A 20,039-nucleotide genomic window follows, 5' to 3' on the forward strand; every position below is an offset into this window, starting at 1 on the left:
AGAATGACAATGACATCTCTATAGAAAGGAAAGACCCCGCCCCCAATAGGTGCATAAAATGCACACAATGCACATTTCAAATATAAACCCCAATAAAATGATGAGAGGAAAAAGCACTTGCTCAATAATATATGGTGTTTTAAATTTCTAGTAAAATGATAAAAGTCAGTGACACTTAAGTAACTATTTCATTCTTAAGTGTTCTTTCAAACTACTCTAGGGAAAAAAATGAAAGTATTCAATACAATTAACAATAGGCTGACTTATAAAATGTGGTTTAAAAACTCCTGCTATCCAACAATAAGCCAAAAACTATGCAACCTTTATTCAGTGCAAGAAACCATAAGTCATATAGGTAATATACCCTATAAGAAGTTCTTTAAAACATTAAGATTTATATAATTTTTGCAAAAATAAGTACGGTACCGAGTACTAGATCAGAAAATTACAATGAAAAAATGAGAGCAATGCTATACCAATTAGTACATATCATACTCTTTGAAACAAGTAGAGAAAGGAGCTACACCTGATTTAAAAAATAACAACATTACGACTTCAAGGAGATATGATTATTTATAAGCATGTAATATAGTATCACTGATTGGCCTGTCTTATTTAGCTAGGCACCCTCACAGTCGTCGCAAACTGGCTGCTTCAGTCTAAAATATCATGGGCAGACCACAAGGTCTGAGGGCGAAATGGAAAGTTTCTCTTTACATAAACATTTTCAAAAAAGTTTCCCCAAATCTCCCTGGCCATCTTTTCCTAGAATGTCACTAGCCAGATGTATGAGTCTATGCCTAATCAAATCAACGGTTAAGTGAACTTACATCAATCAAGAGTCTCAACTTTGCCTGCTGCCCTCCTAGAGGAGCGTGAATAAAATAAGTTTCTATTATACCAGCAAGAAAAAATTGGGAAGGGACAGGCTCGTCGCAAAGGAAACACTTCATTTTTCTTAGGGAAGGCAACTCACATATGTTCCAAGAAAACACTTACACTAGAATATTTAAAACTAGATTTCGCCATTCTACCTGGTAAAAGAAAAAAAATGGGTTTATAAATTTTTTCCTTTGAGAAGCTTTGGAAAGGTAAAAAGGGCGATTTACAGAAAGCCCAAGAACTCTTGAGGTTTTATTTCCACTCTCAGAAAATGTTTTAAAAAAATGTTTTGGCCAATCAATAACTATGTCCTGGCAACTTCTTAGCAATTCTCTCCTGTGAGAGTACTTGTATTTGTGCGTGCGTGCGTGCGTGTGTGTGTGTGTGTGTGTGTGTGTATTAAAAAACACCTTTATTTTAGGGGTAACTTCAGTTACTGTTTTGCTACAAAATTCATTCTCTTTTCTAATTTAAGAAATAAATATTGAAATTGCTATTAATGTATTGTCAATAAGAACCAATATAATTCTTCTGAGTGGTATGTTAGACAAAGCAAGCTTTATTAGGTAGTGTTTTGTATGTGCAACCATAGCAATGAGGTTGAAAATTTATCCACTATGCATAAAAAAATACGTATTTTACAAACTCTGTCTGTCCCACAGAAGAAATTGTGGTTGCCTCTTATTAAACTCAGATGCAAACCATTTGCATGCTTTGCTCTGAATCATGTATTTCTCATGAGAAAGAAAGAGGACTTAATTTAGTAAAAGAAACATAGGATATCATAGTGGTTTGGCAATTCTTCTGGCAACCCTGGGAATGAAGCCAGTATCATGACTTGGACTTCTACAAGGACCCAACCCATAAAAGCAGCCATATCCACAATGTTGTCAGGTTGGAACAAGGCAAAAGAGATGTGGCACTATGGAAGCTATTGTATTTCTCAAATTTAGGTAGAAAATTATAGAGCCAACAGTTCACATGTGTAGTTACAACTCTTGATTTCAGTACCCTCACACTCAAACCAAAAAGAGTATTGTACATTCTCAGTTTAGACTTGGTTTTATTATACTCTCAGTCAATTATACTCTCCAGCTTGTTTTAAAGTTGAATAGCTTTTATCAACTGAAATCATAAAGCCTTATCACTTTGACACTCAAACAGTCTCAAATTAGGTAAAAAAAAAACAACAAAACAAAAACCAACAACACAAAAAGCCATATTTGTAGCAGTGACTTAGTTATTAAATCAGTTATCTCATTTATTAGATCAACTGGCTTTATGGTAGTCCAAGTAATTTTTAAGAAAATGTTTTTATTGATTTTTAGAAAGGGAGAGGGAGAGAGAGAGAGATAGAAACATAAATGATGAGAGAGAATCATTGATCAGTTGCCTCCTACAAGCCCCACACTGGAGAAGGAGCCTGCAACCCGGGCATGTGCCCTGACCAGAAATAGAACTGTGATCTCTTGGTTCATAGGTCAACACTCAACCACTGAGCCACACCAGTTGGACCAAGTAACTTTTAATAATACCGTTAAATGTAAAATTCATTAATGTTTTATAAGGATAACTATTTTCATTTTTTAATAAAAAGGAGAAAACTGTTATGCTGAAATCTGACGACCACAATGACCATTCTTGCAAGTCATTTTTAAACTGAAAATATGATAGCATGAAAAGTTGTGCCGACAATTAAAGGCAATGTTTTAAGAACAAAAGAAAAACACTAAGAGCGCCCTGCCTTTTTTGAGAAACTGAATTCTTGAGCCTTGGTTATGTGAAGAAGCAACCACCAAGTTAGAAATCTACAAGATTGTAATTTTTTTTTTTTTTTTTTTGCAAAACATGAAAAGTGCATATGTCCTTTCCCCGCACTTAGTTCTAAATGCCACTTGCCTTTAACTTAGAATGAACTGCTTCCAGACATCCTGCCCAAACCTCAGTGATTCATTTATCCACCATCTACAAATTCTCCTTAAGGTCTTAACCCATTATCTTCTACCCTCTCTCCTCTCATCATTTAGAAAATGGATCGTCTCAGATTTCCTGAGGGAAACTCAGGTGGGAGCACCTCACTGATGGAGCCTCCCTCCCAGCATCCAATTCTAAAATCATCACCTTCATAATGACCACTTGGGCATCGCTCCCCGTGCTGCTCACACCCTCAGCTGTGTCACACACTGTACTTGAAACTTGACAATCAACCCTCATACAGACCCTCTGAGGCATTCCTATCTTCGCTTTACACATGGGTACATGGGGCTCACAGCATCGACAACGTTGTCCAAGGCCTGAGCTGCATCCTTTCCGGATCCTCACCTTTCAAATGCTGCCCCTTCCCTGACCCTCATCACAGCCAACAAGACTTTTCGGTTCTGCCCTACATCTTCTCCCGTTTTCTGCTCAGTGCTAAAACAAAACAAAACACCAAGCTTTCCTCAGAGGCCCTTCCCCTCTTCCACGGACCGTGAACATGAGCCTCCCTTGCTGAGCCTCTCCCCTCCTCCTCCCATGTCACTGCCAAACATCACCCCACGTCTACGTCTATCTGAAGGACGGCAATGAAACCTTTCCTGATTCTAATTCCGTTTTAAATCCACTATCTCTTTTCTATCTTCCTGTTCTCTACAGCTTCTCAATCGTCTTCCACTCTTCGCTGCTCAGACAAAATTATCACAACATATTTACCAATGGTCCTTCTCATTTCCCAGATTATAGGTACAACAAATTTAAGTACAAATAACAACAAATGTAAAGCATGGGTTTTATAAAAGCACCCAACAGAAACTGAAAATATTGCTTTTCCCAGTGGGAAAATATCAATTTGAGGTGATGTTGCAAGTCCAAAGCTGAAAGCATTATTTCAGACTAGAAACAATACAGATAGAAAATAAAAATGTCAAAATATGAGGCTCATATACAAATTTATCTGTTTTAGTTTTTGGTTATTTATAGATAATTTCTAAATCTCATGAAAAAAAAGCAAACCACCACCTTCTTAAACAAAATCAACATACACATTTAGAATCTAAAAAACTAAACACTTGATAATAGATTTTAAATAATTTTTGGAAGTAACATAAGAAAAATTCAGTTAACACCATGCTAGTTACAAAGAAAATGTAACTATCATAATTGTTATCCACATGAGTGTTAGGCTTTGAGTAACAATAGACTTATGTATACAAAGTTTGTAATGTAAGTTTTGAATCAATGCATTTGCTCCACTCCTGTCATTTCAATTTCAAAACGATATAAAAATGATATAAATTTTTTTTTAACTCTGAAAAGGTCCTAAAGCTAATGTACTTATGTGACGCACACAGCACTTAGTTAAGGCTCAGTTTAGTCAGCAAATAATTATCCCCAAGCACTGAGAAATTCCTCACTTACAGAAAAGGCACGAGTGAGACAGAACTCTGACCCAGAATAGCAGGGTCAGACCCAGTTTCTATAGCAAAGACACAGCGAGCAGAGCCAGCAATGAAATCCAATGTCCACGGCAGTACACTGTGAAGGCAGTATTGTACCCCAGAGACACATTGCCTAGCCGAGTACGAGACCATGGTGTGCTATTACTTGGTTAGGTAACTAAGAGGTTTTCACCAGCACAGTGAAGATGAATCCTTATAATACAAAGATCAAGATATTCTCCTCATTCATTTTATTTGCTTCATCAATTAATTTATTTATGCTCAAATATTTACTAAGCAGCTAATATACACAAGGTTTTGTGCTGTCCACCACTAGGAAACAAAAATACAGTTGAAGACTATATGCAGCCTAAAGAACACTACTTCATCTGAATTTATTAACCTAAATTCCAAACTTAAAGAATAAATAGCACAATTATACTTTCCCATCCGGCTTCAGGGTTGGTGGGAAGGGTTCCTCAAAGCATACTTTATTCATCAGAAAACAGACAAGCACTTTATCCTCGACTGCCTTAGTCCTGAGTAAAACCTTTATGTCAATTTCAGGTTATTCCCCCTGCAGCTCAGCTCATCCCCTTGTTTTTTGTTTGTTTTGTTTTGTTTTGCCAGATTTAATTTCCTGTCCATACAAAAAAGTTTTAAGTAGCTTCTCCTCACTTGAACTTTACTGGTTTTTAGGCCAGTGACTTCTGATGCCATAATGTCTCAAAAACATCCTTGTTTAAAATGTTCAGTGATGTATTCCAACTCATCATTACTATATAACTTACTAAGTTTAAAATATAAGCTATTTTAAAACCATGATAAAATATTTTAAGTGGATTCAAGATAAATTTTTAAAGGGAATAAAAATATGCATGAGTTCTCCATATACTTAAATATTCTAGCTTTGGGCACAATTTTCAGCTGGGAGCTGAAAATTCTGCAACCTAAGGGAAAAAAATGTGGATCTTGAATTAAGGCCGTCGAATCAAATAAAATGTACTTGAAACCCTACTTCTCTATTTCTTATGCTTCTAAATATAGAAATAGTATAATGTACTAAGAATCATAATAGGAGGAAGTTACTGCCAAATTCCTCAAATGTGCTATTTTTGCACATTCACATATAAAACGCGGATTTAGATCAGTTTCAACACCTAACCATCTTATTCATATACAAAATATGTATAACAAATCTTATTCTTTAATTGCTTCAGAAAACTGATCTGAAAATATTTAATACATTTATTAAGAATTTCCTATTGTTTTTTCCTCAACTAGACTTAAAAAGCAAAAGTGCCTGTTCTTTAAGAGAAAACTTTGTTTGAAATTTCCTCTAAAGGACCTTGAAATCACAAGGCTGCTACTGAATCTAAAATGGCAAAATGTAAAAAACTTTAAAGGCTTCAGTTTGTACCATATAAATAGTATGAAATTAAAATAATATCATTCATCCACTCAAAATGGAGAAAAAAAGTAATGAGCAAACAGCTACATAAAAAAATCTTACTCAATAACCTACTTGTTAAATGAATGCTTTAAAAAACAACTAAATAAATTTACAATAGTGCAATTCAAAGAGACATGACTGAATATTGTTAAGAAATAAATCTTTAAAGGAATGTTACCCAGCCTTTACAATCAATAGTAATAATAACTTCCTTAATTTCTTTAAATGCCAAAATATTATCTGTAATAATCTCCTGTCATTATATTGCTCTTAAATTTTAGGTTAATGAGGATTCCTATTTTGAATCACCTTACTGAAACAGCCCAAATAATTAAAGAATCAAATAAATATCAGCAGCTTCAACAAAATGTTAATTAGTTTAGACTAATGTTAATACACTTTTAAATGAAAGCATGATATAATGATATTATTAGCATCTCCACAGGAACTTGAGAATCATTCACATAAGGTTCTCTTTATGAAAATAAAAAAAATCAATAAGTTAAAAAAGAAACAGGATAAATTAAAAATTTTAAATGAAAATTTTTAGGCGTTAAAGCAATTTGCAACTACCATGCATTTATGTAGTTTAAAGGTAAGGAGAGACTAAGAAGATTACATCTTAAAATGCCCAAGTCATTTGAAAACTTAATCACGCATTACATTTCTACACCAATATAATACTTCAGTTATAGAAACATTTATAAAATGCAAATCCTTTGCAGGAGGCACTGTGCCTGGCACTGGGGCTGCAAAGATTATTTGCCACAGGATCATTAGCTGAGAAAAAAGAGGACTGCTGCTCACTTAGCCATTAGCTATTTATATATAAAAGTAACAAGAACTACTCACCAGCCTTCATCAAACTCACATTCGTAAACAGACATTCAACTACAGACAAAAAGGATACTGGAATAAAAAAAGACTCAACTCCTTTGTCTTTGAGCTGCTCCCAAATGAGCACTGGGGGGACTAAGCACTTGGGAAACGCACTGTGGCTGTGCTGTCAGGCAGGCCTGCCACTCTGCGAGGCTGACACCAGACTGACGTCACACCCTCACATGTCACCGCAGCCGCAAATGAAGGCAGCTTCGTCAGGAAGAATTTGATGTGATTATGCATGCTTTCCAGCCCTAACAGAAAAATGCGACTTCAATTCCCTTACAGTTGGCATATAGCATAGGGGAACTATCAGCATACAGGTTTGCAAAGAGCTCTTGAAGAAAACATTCAGTGAGAAACTTTAACCTTAGTTCAAAAAAATGTGTATTTCCTATTAAAACTGTAAACATACCAACTTAAAGGACTCCTTTAAAAATATGTTGTTATTGTTTCCAAAATTGATATATACTTATTTCAAAAATTCTACCAACAAAAGGTATAAAGAAAGCTAAAAGTCTGGAGTTCCACCACCCAGAAATGGTTAACAGTTACTCAGGTTTATTAATCGCTTATTATGTGAAACACTTAACGAATGATACAAGTTCTGTAATTATCTTTGTTTTATTGAAGAAACTGAGGCACAGAATAGTTAGGGAACATGTCCATGGTCACAGCGCTAATAAGTAATTCATCAGCAGGATTCGAAGCTGGGTAGAGGCTCTCCACCGGCCATATCTTTGATCACTAAGTTATACGGTCTAGCAGTAAAGATAACAGCTGCTAGCATTGGTGCACATTCTTTTAGACTATAGTTTGTATATATAAAACATATATTTATTCAGCATAGGAAAATCAAACTACGTATGTTGTTTTACAACCTACTTTTTTCATTCAACAATATGTCATGAGCAGTTTTCCATGTCAGTAATTATGTTCCTAACTTTTCCTTTTATTATTATTATTTTTATTGTTAACCTCATCTGAGGAAATTTTCCCATTGATTTTTAGAGAGAGTGGAAGGGGGAGAGACACATTGATTGGTTGCCTCCTGCACCCACCCCAACTGGGGCCGGGAATTAAGCCTGCAACCGAGGTATGTGCCCTTGACCAGAATCGAACCCGGGACCCTTCAGTCCACGGGCTGACGCTCTATCCACTGAGCCAAACCGGCTCACCTCATCTGAGGAAATTTTCCAATTGATTTTTAGAGAGAGTGGAAGGGGGAGAGACACATTGATTGGTTGCCTCCTGCACCCACCCCAACTGGGGCCGGGAATTAAGCCTGCAACCGAGGTATGTGCCCTTGACCAGAATCGAACCCGGGACCCTTCAGTCCACGGGCTGACGCTCTATCCACTGAGCCAAACCGGCTAGGGCCTAACTTTTCCTTTAATGATCCCTGCCTATCACAACAATCTAAACCTGTTTATCGCCACACCTTTAATTTAAAATTTTTTGTTAATATGAACAATACTACATGTATATAACTGTCCAGACATGTAGACATGTGCTGTGCTGTGTAAGATAATTCTTAGAAATGGGATTGACAGGTCAAAGCATGTGTGTGTTTTCCACATTTAAATGCTTTGTCCTCTAAAAAGAGGTAACAAGTTACATTTGCATCTCAATAGATTCGATTCCCATTTCCCCACATACTGGGCATTGATCATTATCTTTCTTTGCAAATCTAATAGAAAATGTGTGCCATCACACAATCCTAATTGTGTTTATGTGTTTTAATTGCAAGTGAGGTTAAGCCTTTCTCCATATATCTGTTCTCACAGGAGGCAGTCCAGCTTCATGGTCACAAGGATAAAGCTTCCAGTCTGATGACCTAAGTTCAAGCCCAGCTCTTCTTCTCAATAGTCCCCTTACCACAGGCAAGTGCTTAGTCTCTCCGTGACTCACTTTCCTTATATGAGAAATAAAGATAACTTAATCCTCATGGGATTTTGGTGAGAATTATATGAGAAAAACCATGTAAGCAATTGGGACAGTGCCCACCATATGTGTTTAATGAAATGTTAACTCATATTCAATAGCCAACTACATTTCTTCCGCATTTAATGCCCTTCATCCAAAATGATCAGGATACTAATAATGTAAAAATGTTCAGATACCTCAAAGTGAGTTGTCTCACAACTAAATCTGCCATGCAACTAATTTAACCAGTGTTAAAACACTCCTTTCATATGATACTGCTATAACAAAGATTTAAAATAGCACCTCAAGCTGAAAAAACAAAATTGTTTCATCATGTAGTTTGAAATACAGACGGGCAAGCCAACACGGTTTGCTATAATCAGAAGGGTTTGCATATGTTTTAGAAAAGTAGTGATTCATGATCTTTCCCCAAAGTGAAGGTTTGGCTAGTCTCAACTATGTTCAGTTTAAACGTCTCTCACTAAAAAAACAACAACCCATTCTTGAAAACATCAAAAGAAGTCAACAAAACAACGTTTCCACAGTCCTAAAAGCATAGGACAGTGCCCCTTTCAAATGACCTGACAACCTTCAAAAAGAATATATGATGGTTAAAATGTAGGAAGCTTATTATCCACACCCCCAAATCCATTTGACCTCTGTTATGTAATAGCCTTGTACTGCTTTCACCACCAGGAGAGTTATTATTCTTGCAGATCTGGTTTGGGTGTATTCATTGTTTCACAGGCTGTGTAATTATCCCATGGAAAAGCAGACATTTCTGTGATATAATTGCAGCATAGTATGTTTGCAGAATCACACAGGGGTAAGATGGTTCTGCATATTGAGTCAGGAGAAAAACAATAATAATGAAGCAGCAGAGCTCTGTCAAGAGACTGTAAGAGATTACCAGAGATACCGAGGACTAACAAGTTGCCCAAGTGTCTGGTTTATGAAGTTACCAGCACCCTGCACTATTTCTCTAGGACCTGGGAGGCGCAGGCCCCTTCCTCACCCACCCACTGAACACAGGACTCCCACAGGGAACACAGAGCGGTCAGGCAATGAGCATGAAAGGGGGAATCAGTTAAGGTCCCTCCTCTCAAGGCCATAACAGCCTGGAACTGACAGTTTATTAGGGAAGAGAGAGCTGTAAACAGATCATTATAACATAACCCGATTTGTGCCGCACAGAAGAGGAAGAGGCAAAATGCCTGGGGGAAATCTGGAAAATGCTTATTAGCAAAGTAAATGACAGCTGACCTGACTATTTCAAGAGATTTCAGTTAGAGACAGCAGTAGCGGTACACGTACAAATTTAAGATGCAATCTAAAATTTACACCTATAAAAGGTGCCCAATTAACAGAGAAATTACTAATTTCAGGGGGAAAAAAAAGCATACCAACAGGACAATTCTCACAAGTGCCTTAAAAAATTCTTCCCTGCTTTTCCCAAATGCCAGCAATGGATAGCATAGCTTTCTCAACTCTGCCCAAATCACATTTTAGGAAATGAAGCTGAGGCAGACATGGATGGATGCTCCACCTTTGCCGGAGCTAATAAACCTCTTTACACTGGCAGTGACCCTAAATCCCAATTAATCATTATTCTCTTTTCATGTATCTCCACGCTAAAAGGCAGGAATCGTACTTCACTAAAAGCCACAGAAAAAGAAGTCCAGGAAGGGCCTCCAAAGTAGTCACCAAAAATAATGTTTCAGTGCATCCCTCAGATATGTCTGTGACTAGGACTGAGGACCAGTTGTGACAACTATCATTTTTCCGTTCTTACTCTTACATCACTTGACAATGCCGCCCTTGACCTTGACTTAGGTGACCTGGCTCCCCAATGTTCACTTTGCATAACGGGCTGTAGTCCAAATGACTCAACCTAGTACCCAATAATTTGTCTCCATTATTTTGGTGGCAATTTATTCATCACTAATATCCAAAGTAGAAGTTCTTTTAATGGTTAAGAAATAGATCTCCTACCAATCTCTTCCATACAGTGTCTAACAGTGCCGTATAATATGAAGCACTCAACTGCTGTATCAGTGGATTACTGACTTTTATTTCCTAGGTCACTGGGTAAAATTCTGTCAGATCAGAAAAATACTAGACTAGACCATCAAACCTCAGAGGGAAGGTAGGGGAGGGTGGGGGTAAAGGGGAGAGATCAACCAAAGGACTTATATGCAAGCATATAGGCCTAACCAATGGACACAGACAACAGGGGGGTGAGGGCATGAGTGGGGGGAATGTGGGAATAAGGACACATATATAAAAACTTAATAAAAAAAACTGAAGAAAAAAAAGAACACAGAATTTTTTTTTTAAAAAAATACTAGTATAATAAGAAGAGCACAAACCACCAACCACTTCTAAACTTCGAAAAAAATTTTTTTTAAAAATACTAGTATAATAAGAAGAGCACAAACCACCAAGTAATTAACTCACTTTTGACACCACCTACCTGGAGATAGCATCAGAACTACAAGATTGCCCCCACTTTAGACATGCCAGTCGCAAACCCAGGTTGTTACCTGTGCTTTTGACCCACTGGCTATAAACTGGAGCTTCCCATGACTACCTCCTCGCATTTGATTGATTTGCTAGAGGGGCTCACAGAACCCAGAGAACATTTAGTTATGTTCACAAGTTTATTATAAAGGATATTATAAAGGCCATAGATGAATAGCCAGTTGGAAAGGTCCATAGGACAGGGTCTGGAAGGCTCCTCACCACAGGAGCTTCTGTCACCATGGAACTGGATTGTACCAATTTCTGGGCAAGTCGATGAATTCACAACCAGGAAGCTCATAAAATCTTGTTGCAGTTCCACCCCCACCTAACCCTCCATCTTCCCCTTCCCAGAGGTCAGTGAATGGGGCTGAGAGTTCTAAGCCTCCAAACACCGAGGCTATCTAGGGTCCCCACTCTAAGTCACTTCATGAACAACAAAGGACACTCTGATCATTCAGGAAATTCTAAGGGTTTGAGTAGCTCTGTGCCAAAAACTGAATGTATTTCTTATTATAACACCAAAGGAGAACAGAGGCAAGATAAGAATACTTATAGTCTCCTCTTCTTTCATCCCAAACTTCCAAATTCACTTATCTTGGTATATTACATACCATATCTTCAGTATTTAAATAGTAACAGCAAAGCAACATTAATTACAAAAATAAGTTTTAAATAATTTGAAAATAAGATCTCTCACACCCTCATTATTTTCTGTTAAAAAGTGGTAATCAGATTTCGGGCTGGATTCCCAGTGTGGGGTGTGCAGGAGGCAGCCGATCAATGATTCTCTGTCATCACTGATACTGCCATCTCTCTCTTCCTCTCCGAAATCAATGAAAAAATATATATTTTTAAAAAAATGGTAAAGAGTGATCAACTCACAGAAATTAAACACTCACACCTGATGATAACCTGGATAGATGTTAAATATACTCACTGTGCTAACCTCTACATCAACTAAAATTCAGTGTAGAAACAAACTATGCCACCAAGCAAGACAATGTGAGTGTTGGGCCAACAATTTCTAAACACGCTGTTAGTCATCTTCACTTGACACTGACATAACAGTTCAGATAGTCTCAATTACTTCCCAAGAAATGTTCAAGGGCTATCCCATGTGATCTATCTATCATTTTGCTGTTCTCTTAGAGCTAAAATTCCACAACGCAGCCAACTCTTGGAAAAAGTAATTGGAAGAGTTGAATGATTTAAGCATCAAATTAATCCATAAACATCTGCTTAGGAAGGGACCACTTAAAATGAAAAGCCCTTCAAATCATTAGAATCTTCTCCCCCAGGAGTGGTAGCTACTAAAAAACACTTGCTTCCTAATAGGATTCAGAACCTTCTAATGAAACCTATACAGTTCTCAGGTCATCAATGAACGAAGTTGGCCCTCGAAGGCCAGTTTACTAAAGCCTTACTTACTAGTAGCCATTTTATATTCCCTTCAATTTATTTCTTTTCCAATTCCTTTTAAGTTCTTCCTATTTGTGTGTGTGTGTGTGTGTGTGTGTGTGTGTGTGATGGGTTGCCAGGACTTCCTTCTAAACTGTCATAACTTGTGGATATCACCACTTTTCACAATATAGGGTCCAGCACAAATGCTACTTCCTCAGAGGCATTTCCCCACCCTCTCTCATTCAGTTGGTTCCAGTGCTACAAATCAGGAATAATTGGTGTGACCAACAAAACTGCTGTCATACGTACTTAACCCCAAAGGACCTGCCAGCAGGGATGTATATAAACTCTTTTGCACAATAAATAAAAAGTTTATACTAATGGAGAATGGACTAACTCTAGTGAGTTCTTTACACAACGAAATACAAGCCAAAGTGAGCGATACAATCTAAAAGACAATGATGAGGACATTAAAATTGATCATCTTCACCCTAACTGGTTTGGCTCAGTGGATAGAGCGTCGGCCTGCGGTCTGAAGGGTCCCGGGTTCGATTCCGGTCAAGGGCATATAACTTGGTTGCGGGCACATCCCCAGTAGGGAGTGTGCAGGAGGCAGCTGAATTGATGTTTCTCTCTCATCAATGTTTCTAACTCTCTATCCCTCTCCCTTTCTCTCTGTAAACAATCAATAAAATATATTTTTTTTAAAAATTGATCATCTTCCTTCCATTTCCCTATGATCATATGAAAGCTCCACTTCTGGGCGCTAGGTATAATGTCTGGTTATATTTACACCTCCTTTAAAACATTTGATATATCTCTCTCTCTCTACTTCAAGATAATTTCACCTGACAGAAAAAAATGTATTATGAGTAGTGAATTTTTAGTAGGCTCTGGACCCTAATTATATTTTTCACCTACTGTTGACTGGAACCCTTCCTGATAACACATTTTGTGTGTCCTATGTATTAACATACTGTATTTTCACAATAAAGTAAGCTAGCAAAAAGAAAATATTAAGGAAATCATAAGGAAGAGAAAACACATTTACCATATTGCACGTATTTATTGTGGGGGAAAAGCTGTGTATAAGTGGACCTGTGAAGTTCAAACCATATTGTTCAAGGGTCAACTGTGCTTGTGTCTTATGAAAGATAATCTTAAATTCTAGCACAATAAAGAAATTCAGGCTCAAGGACACGTTGATGAGTATGAAAGAATAAACTGACAACCAAAATGTGTAGATGAATACACATTTTTTAGTGATAGTTTGCAACTTATACAAGATCTTTATATTGTGGGTTTTCATTCTGAAAGAAACTGTAGAATCTAGCTGATTTTCTACAGAGTGATTTACCAATAAACATTTATTATTCAGGTACTAAGTTGATTCTACACTTGTACCATCTGCCTCGAAGACACATGGTCTATTTTTGATGTAGGAATAGAATCAAACACACGACCATATTACCAGTTACATGATCACAAAAAACCAGGCCCCAAAGAAACTACTGTAATGGTTGCTTTATGTGTTGGCTTGATTTACTCAATTAGAAACTCTTGCTTACTCGCTTGTAAGGAAGCAAGAAAACATGCACGTAAAAAAAAATGTTCACTTCCGCCGAACAGGACGAAACAGGACGGAAACTCAGGATTGAGATACAGCTGACTCAATGGAAAGGTCCTGAGAAAGCCACTGACTTTGCAAGCCGTCCTTTCTTCATCATATTACATGACATAATCAGCAGGTCTCGTGGCAACAACTACAACCAAGACCATTTGCCTGCCAAGGCCAAGTTCTACTGAGGTATGGGAATTCTCCCTTAAAACCAAAAAGCAAAACAGGTTTTAACTTGCCACTTTTTTACACTCACATTTTCTGGCACTGGAGACATAATTTCTTTGACTGTTTTTACACCCCTTTTGTATAAATTCCTTGGCCCACAAGTTTCTCCTTCTTTTAAATACAAATATTTTAGAAGTTTACTGGAAATGTTATGTATATTGCTGCTCAGTGTTAAAAGAAAAAATAATCAAACAAACCGGGGATGGGATTTAATTTCCTTGACTAGTTAATAGGTTTTTTAATTCATTCAACGAAGATTTACTGAGGATACTGCTCCTCTAATAGGAGCATTTGCTAGATCCTGTGAAAGAATTGAAAAAAAGAAAACGAAAATAGTCAAACCAGTTGTGGGTAAATAAGTACATAACTGAAATACAAGTAAGAATAAATGCTATAGCATAAATGAATTCTGGAACCAGAACCCTGGATCAGGCCTTAGGAAAGCTACTGGTACCTCCCTGTGCCTCAGTTCTTCATCTCTAAAATGGGTATAACAATAACATCATCATAGAGCTGTTATGAGGATTAAATGAATGGAAATATTAAAGCTTTTACAACAGTATTTGATACACAATTAAAGCTCAGTATGCAATAACTCTTACTGTTCTGAAAGACATGTGGCTCAAAACAGCGAAGATAAATGTAAATGGGCTTTGTGCATGACACCTTATAAACCGTGGGTAGGAGGATTTGGAGAGTAGAAAATAGAAAAGTCATGATGAAAAAATATAGTAAGAATGAGATGACTAGTTTGGCTTGGTGTAGAAAGGCAGGTGAAGAGCAGGGTTGAACTTTGTGAACGCTGGACAATGGGGCCGGGGTGTTACCTGGTGGGCCATGAGAGCTATTTAGGAAAGGAAGCTCGGTGATCAAAGGAAATTTGCCAGCAGAGTTTTATAAGGCACACAGAGGGCTGGTGAGCATTTGGATGTTTCCAATGCTCTTGAGAAGGTTGGTTTTCCATGAAGCAGCTTTGCTTGCTATAAAACAGAACTTATAATAACAACCTCACCACTACCAATAGAAGCACCAAGCTGGAATCTCTTGCTTTCTCTCAGGGCTCCACATTATTACAGTAGAAGGAATGGATTCTGTCTTAGGTTCCTTTTTTAAAGAAAATAAAGAAAACTTGCACAGAAATTCTTCGGGTTAAACCAATCCCTGGCGTAGGAAACAGGACAGACTTCCTAAGAATAATTATTACCCATCTCCTGGGCTCAGGAGGCTCACCTACCCAGAGCACAGGGAAGAAAACCCACTAGGACAAAATCTGGACTCTTTCCAACGGAAATAAAGTTGGAGGGGAGGGAGGATAGCAGTTTGTTAGGCACCAAGAGTGGCCTAGCACATTCTATGGCAAATTAATAAACCACACTTAACAAATCTAAATGTAACTTAGCATGGGAAAACCAGTTCAGTGCACGAAGTGACTGGAGAACATTAACCAGCAACAACAGCAAGGAGAAATAAAAGATGTACCCAAAGGAAATTGGAAAGATATAACCCACTTCTTTAAGCAGCAAAATTAGTCCATCAAATAAAAAGCATCTTGTAATCTACCTGTGTATCCATTACTCTCTGATTCCTATGTTGGCTAAATATTTCAAAAGTAAAAACTAATTTATACCCTGACCGGTTTGGCTCAGTGGATAGTGTGTCAGCCCGAGGACTGAAGGTCCTGGGTTTGATTCCAGTCAAGGGCACGTGCCTTGGTTGCAGGCTAGATCCCCAGCCCCAGGTCAGGTCGTGTGCAGGAGGCAACTAATTGATGTATCTCTCTCACATGGATGTTTCTCTCTCTCTGTCTCCACCCTCTCTTTCACCCTCTCTAAAAATCAATGGGAAAATATCCTTGGGTGAGGATTAAAAAAAAAAAAAAGTATTACTTACATATTAGAAATAAAAGACCAAACAAGAAAGGAATAAATGGATCAGTTTCACAGGCTGCCTTTGAAAGGTTTCATAAAACAATGTATTCTACTGTTTACTAACAACAATAATAAAAATTCCTGATTGTTTAATATTTAATCTGGAAGCCCCAGAGCCCATCCAGAATTCCAGCATAAATATTTAGTGTTGGCATGAGTGTGAAAAGAATAAAGTACTGTACCATGCTACAACATGCATGAACCTGAAAACCATTCATTATATGAAGTGAAAGAAGGCAGACACAAAGGCCACAGCTTGCATGATTCCACTTATAAGAAATACCCAGAGAGAGACCAAGATGGCGGCATAGGTAAACACCGGAGACTGCTGCCGCAAACAACCACTTCAAAAATACAACTAAAAGACGGAACGGACATCACCCAGAACCGCAGGAAGGCTGGCTGAGGAGAGACTCTTCAACTAGAAGGAAAAATAACAGCACACCGAGGCTCAGAGGAGGCGCAGTGTGGAAAAAACTCAGGTGCGGAGGTGCGCGCGCAAAGCGGGCTGGTGGCTGAGAGCGCGGTTGTCGTTTTCGGTCAGGGGGGAGTCTCAGACTCTGAGCTCCAGATACGGGCGAATCGCTGGGGACTCGGACCCAAACGGGAGAAGCGGGAGTGTCTGGCATCAGTTGGAAGGCAGCTTTCCCTCCGAGGTTTGCAGCGGTTCCGGGGGTTCTGAGAAGCAGAGCCTCTGGGAACGGGACTGAGAGGGGCCATAACCGCTCCCTCCCCCCGCCCTGTTGATCCCGCCCCGCCCAAGCCCTGCACAGAGCCATTTGCCGGATCGCCTCAGGCAAAGGCTAGATTAGCACCTCCCCAGAGGACAGAAGTTTTCCGCGGCAGACACAGCTGATTCACACAGCCAGTCGGCCTGGTGGTCAAATCCCTCTAGTATTAACTACAACAATCAAGGCTCAACTAGAACAAGACTGCGCACAAAGACCACTAGGGGGTGCACCAAGAAAGCATAAAAAATGCGGAGACAAAAAAACATGACAGAAATGGAGGATATAGAGCTAAAAAACGCAATTTTGAGGGCTTGCAATAAACTTTTGGAGAGCTTCACGAAAACTAATGAGACCCTCGATGCTATGATAAAGAAACTAGAAATTAAGCATACACGCTCTGAAATAAAGAATATTACACCCAATAGCAGACCAGAGGAGCGCAAGAATCAAGCCAAAGATTTGAAATGCGAAGAAGCAAAAAACACCCAACCGGAAAAGCAAAATGAAAAAAGAATCCGAAAATACGAAGATAGTGTAAGGAGCCTCTGGGACAGCTTCAAGCGTACCAACATCAGAATAATAGGGGTGCCAGAAGATGAGAGACAGCAAGATATTGAAAACCTATTTGAAGAAATAATGGCAGAAAACTTCCCCCACCTGGTGAAAGAAATGGACTTACAGGTCCAAGAAGCGCAGAGAACCCCAAACAAAAGGAATCCAAAGAGGACCACACCAAGACACATCATAATTAAAATGCCAAGAGCAAAAGACAAAGAGAGAATCTTAAAAGCAGCAAGAGAAAGAGACTCAATTACCTACAAGGGAATACCCATACGACTGTCAGCTGATTTCTCAACAGAAACTTTGCAGGCCAGAAGGGAATGGCAAGAAATATTCAAAGTGATGAATACCAAGAACCTACAACCAAGATTACTTTATCCAGCAAAGCTATCATTCAGAATTGAAGGTCAGATAAAGAGCTTCACAGATAAGGAAAAGCTAAAGGAGTTCATCACCACTAAACCAGTATTATACGAAATGCTGAAAGGTATCCTTTAAGAAGAGGAAGAAGAAAAAGGTAAAGATACAAATTGTGAACAACAAACATGCATCTATCAACAAGTGAATCTAAGAACCAAGTGAATAAATAATCTGATGTACAGAATGAACTGGTGATTATAATGAATCAGGGACATAGAAAGGGAATGGACTGACTATTCTTGGGGGGGAAAGGGGAATGGGAGATGCGGGAAGAAACTGGACAAAAATCGTGCACCTATGGATGAGGACAGTGGGTGGGGAGTGAGGGCGGAGGGTGGGGCGGGAACTGGGAGGAGGGGAGTTATGGGGGGGAAAAAAAGAGGAACAAATGTAACCTGAACAATAAAGATTTAATTAAAAAAAAAAAAAAAAGAAATACCCAGAATATATAAATCCATACAGACAGGAACCAGACTAGTGGTTGTGGGGAAAGGAGATATGTGGGGTGACTGCTTAATGGGCACACGATTTACATTTGGGGTGATGAAAATGTTTTGTAACTAGAAGAGGTGGTAGTTGCCCATCACCGTTAAAGCACTAAATGCCACTAAACTGTACCTTACAACGGCTAATTTTTTTTAAACCTCACTCGAGGACATGCTGAGACAGAGACATCCATGTTAGAGAGTAACATCGATTGGTTGCCTTCCTTACGCTCCCTGACTAGGGATCAAACCTGCAACCCAGGCATGTGCCCTGACCTGGAATGGAACCAAGCAACCTTTTGGTGCTCGGGACGATGCTCAACCAACTAAGCCACTCCAGCTGGGCTACAAAAGCTAATTTTATACTATGAATTTTACAGCAAAAAAATAACTGATGAAGCTATAATATGAAATATGCAAATATATAAAGATGTGCTTTGAAGTTTAACCAACCCTGGTCAGTAGTAGTATTTGACTTGCTTCTATACAGTAGACTATTCTATAATTCTTTCTTTGGTTGGACGTAATTGGGGATCTTCTTCATTATACCCAGCATTCTAAGATTTTAAATGTGAGCTTTTGTACTGAAACTCAGATTAATTCCTACACTACAAATGGAGTTGCCCACCCAGCTTGTTCAGGAGACCGATGAGTTAAGGAGCATTCTGACCTAAATGACAATGAAAGACCCTAGTTCTTTAATGTTATGGAGGTCCTGGGGGAAATTCCTTGGTCATTTAGGACCCTCTGACATCACTGTATAAGGCTGTTTTGGCTTCTCACAAGAAAGATGACATAAACAGAGTGTTTACAACTGCTGCTGTTTTAAAGTGAGGTTCTACAAGTCTCAGAGTGGTCCTTACCAGAAGGCAGACCATCTATCTATATTATAAAAGGTCTGTGGCCATAATGCTGTAACGCCGTAATGACCAACGACCAGACTCACCAGGAGGTGCACTGATGGGTTCACGGTGGCGACGGGAGGGAGTCTAAGGTCCCGTGGTGCAGGGGGTCTGGGTCTCGTGCAATTTCGCGTGCTGGGCCTCTAGTAAATACATAAAAGCCTAATATGCAAATGGTGGAACAACCAAACAACCAGTCGCTAGGAAGCGCACAGGGAATATGGCAGGCATTGGCAACAGGCGGCGGAACATGGCGGGCATCAGCTGCAGCAGGATGGTGGAGCAGGTGGGTGGGGGCACCAGACCAAGGCAGGGCGCCGGTTGCTGTCATCGGGGCGAGCCTATGGTGGTTACTGAAAATTCTTTGCTCCTGTGCACCACCGTCCCACCAGGTGCTTGCTCCTGCTGCCGGCGCCAGCCCCGATCACTCAGCACCATCAGCAGGTGTGAGCGGCAGCTGCCAGCCCAAATTGCCCCTGAGGGCTTCTCCCCCTCCCCTCTGCTCCTGAGGGGCGATCAGGGCAGCAGCTGCCACTAGCACCTGCTGACGGCACTGGCCCCGCTTGCACCCACTGCTGGTGCCAGCCCCAATCGCTTCACGCTGTCAGCAGGTGCGAGTGGGGCCGACACCATCGGTGCGTGAAAGCAGCGGTGGCAGGGGATGGCTGCCGGCAGACAGGGGACCA

General features: G+C 39.2%; 1 protein-coding gene across 16 annotated transcripts in view; it reads right to left on the reverse strand.

Annotated features, from left to right (window-relative positions):
* The window catches only part of PLEKHA5 (pleckstrin homology domain containing, family A member 5), a 209,781-nt gene that overhangs the window by 93,278 nt on the left and 96,464 nt on the right, over window positions 1–20,039 (reverse strand). For 4 of the 16 annotated variants that reach the window (XM_014540167.1, XM_014540156.1, XM_014540159.1 and 1 more), the window contains exon 1: window positions 6,604–6,764. The exons of 5 other annotated variants lie outside the window; for them this stretch is intronic. In XM_014540167.1, coding sequence (XP_014395653.1) covers window positions 6,604–6,638 — 35 coding nt within the window. In that variant the 5' untranslated portion in view covers window positions 6,639–6,764. Of the gene's footprint in view, window positions 1–6,603; window positions 6,767–20,039 lie in introns of those variants that run through there. 7 more of the 16 variants (XM_014540158.1, XM_014540155.1, XM_005866753.2 and 4 more) reach the window with 7 other exon arrangements.

This window comes from Myotis brandtii, unplaced genomic scaffold (genome assembly GCF_000412655.1).
Source record: "Myotis brandtii unplaced genomic scaffold, ASM41265v1 scaffold237, whole genome shotgun sequence".
Taxonomy (NCBI): Eukaryota; Metazoa; Chordata; class Mammalia; order Chiroptera; family Vespertilionidae; genus Myotis; species Myotis brandtii.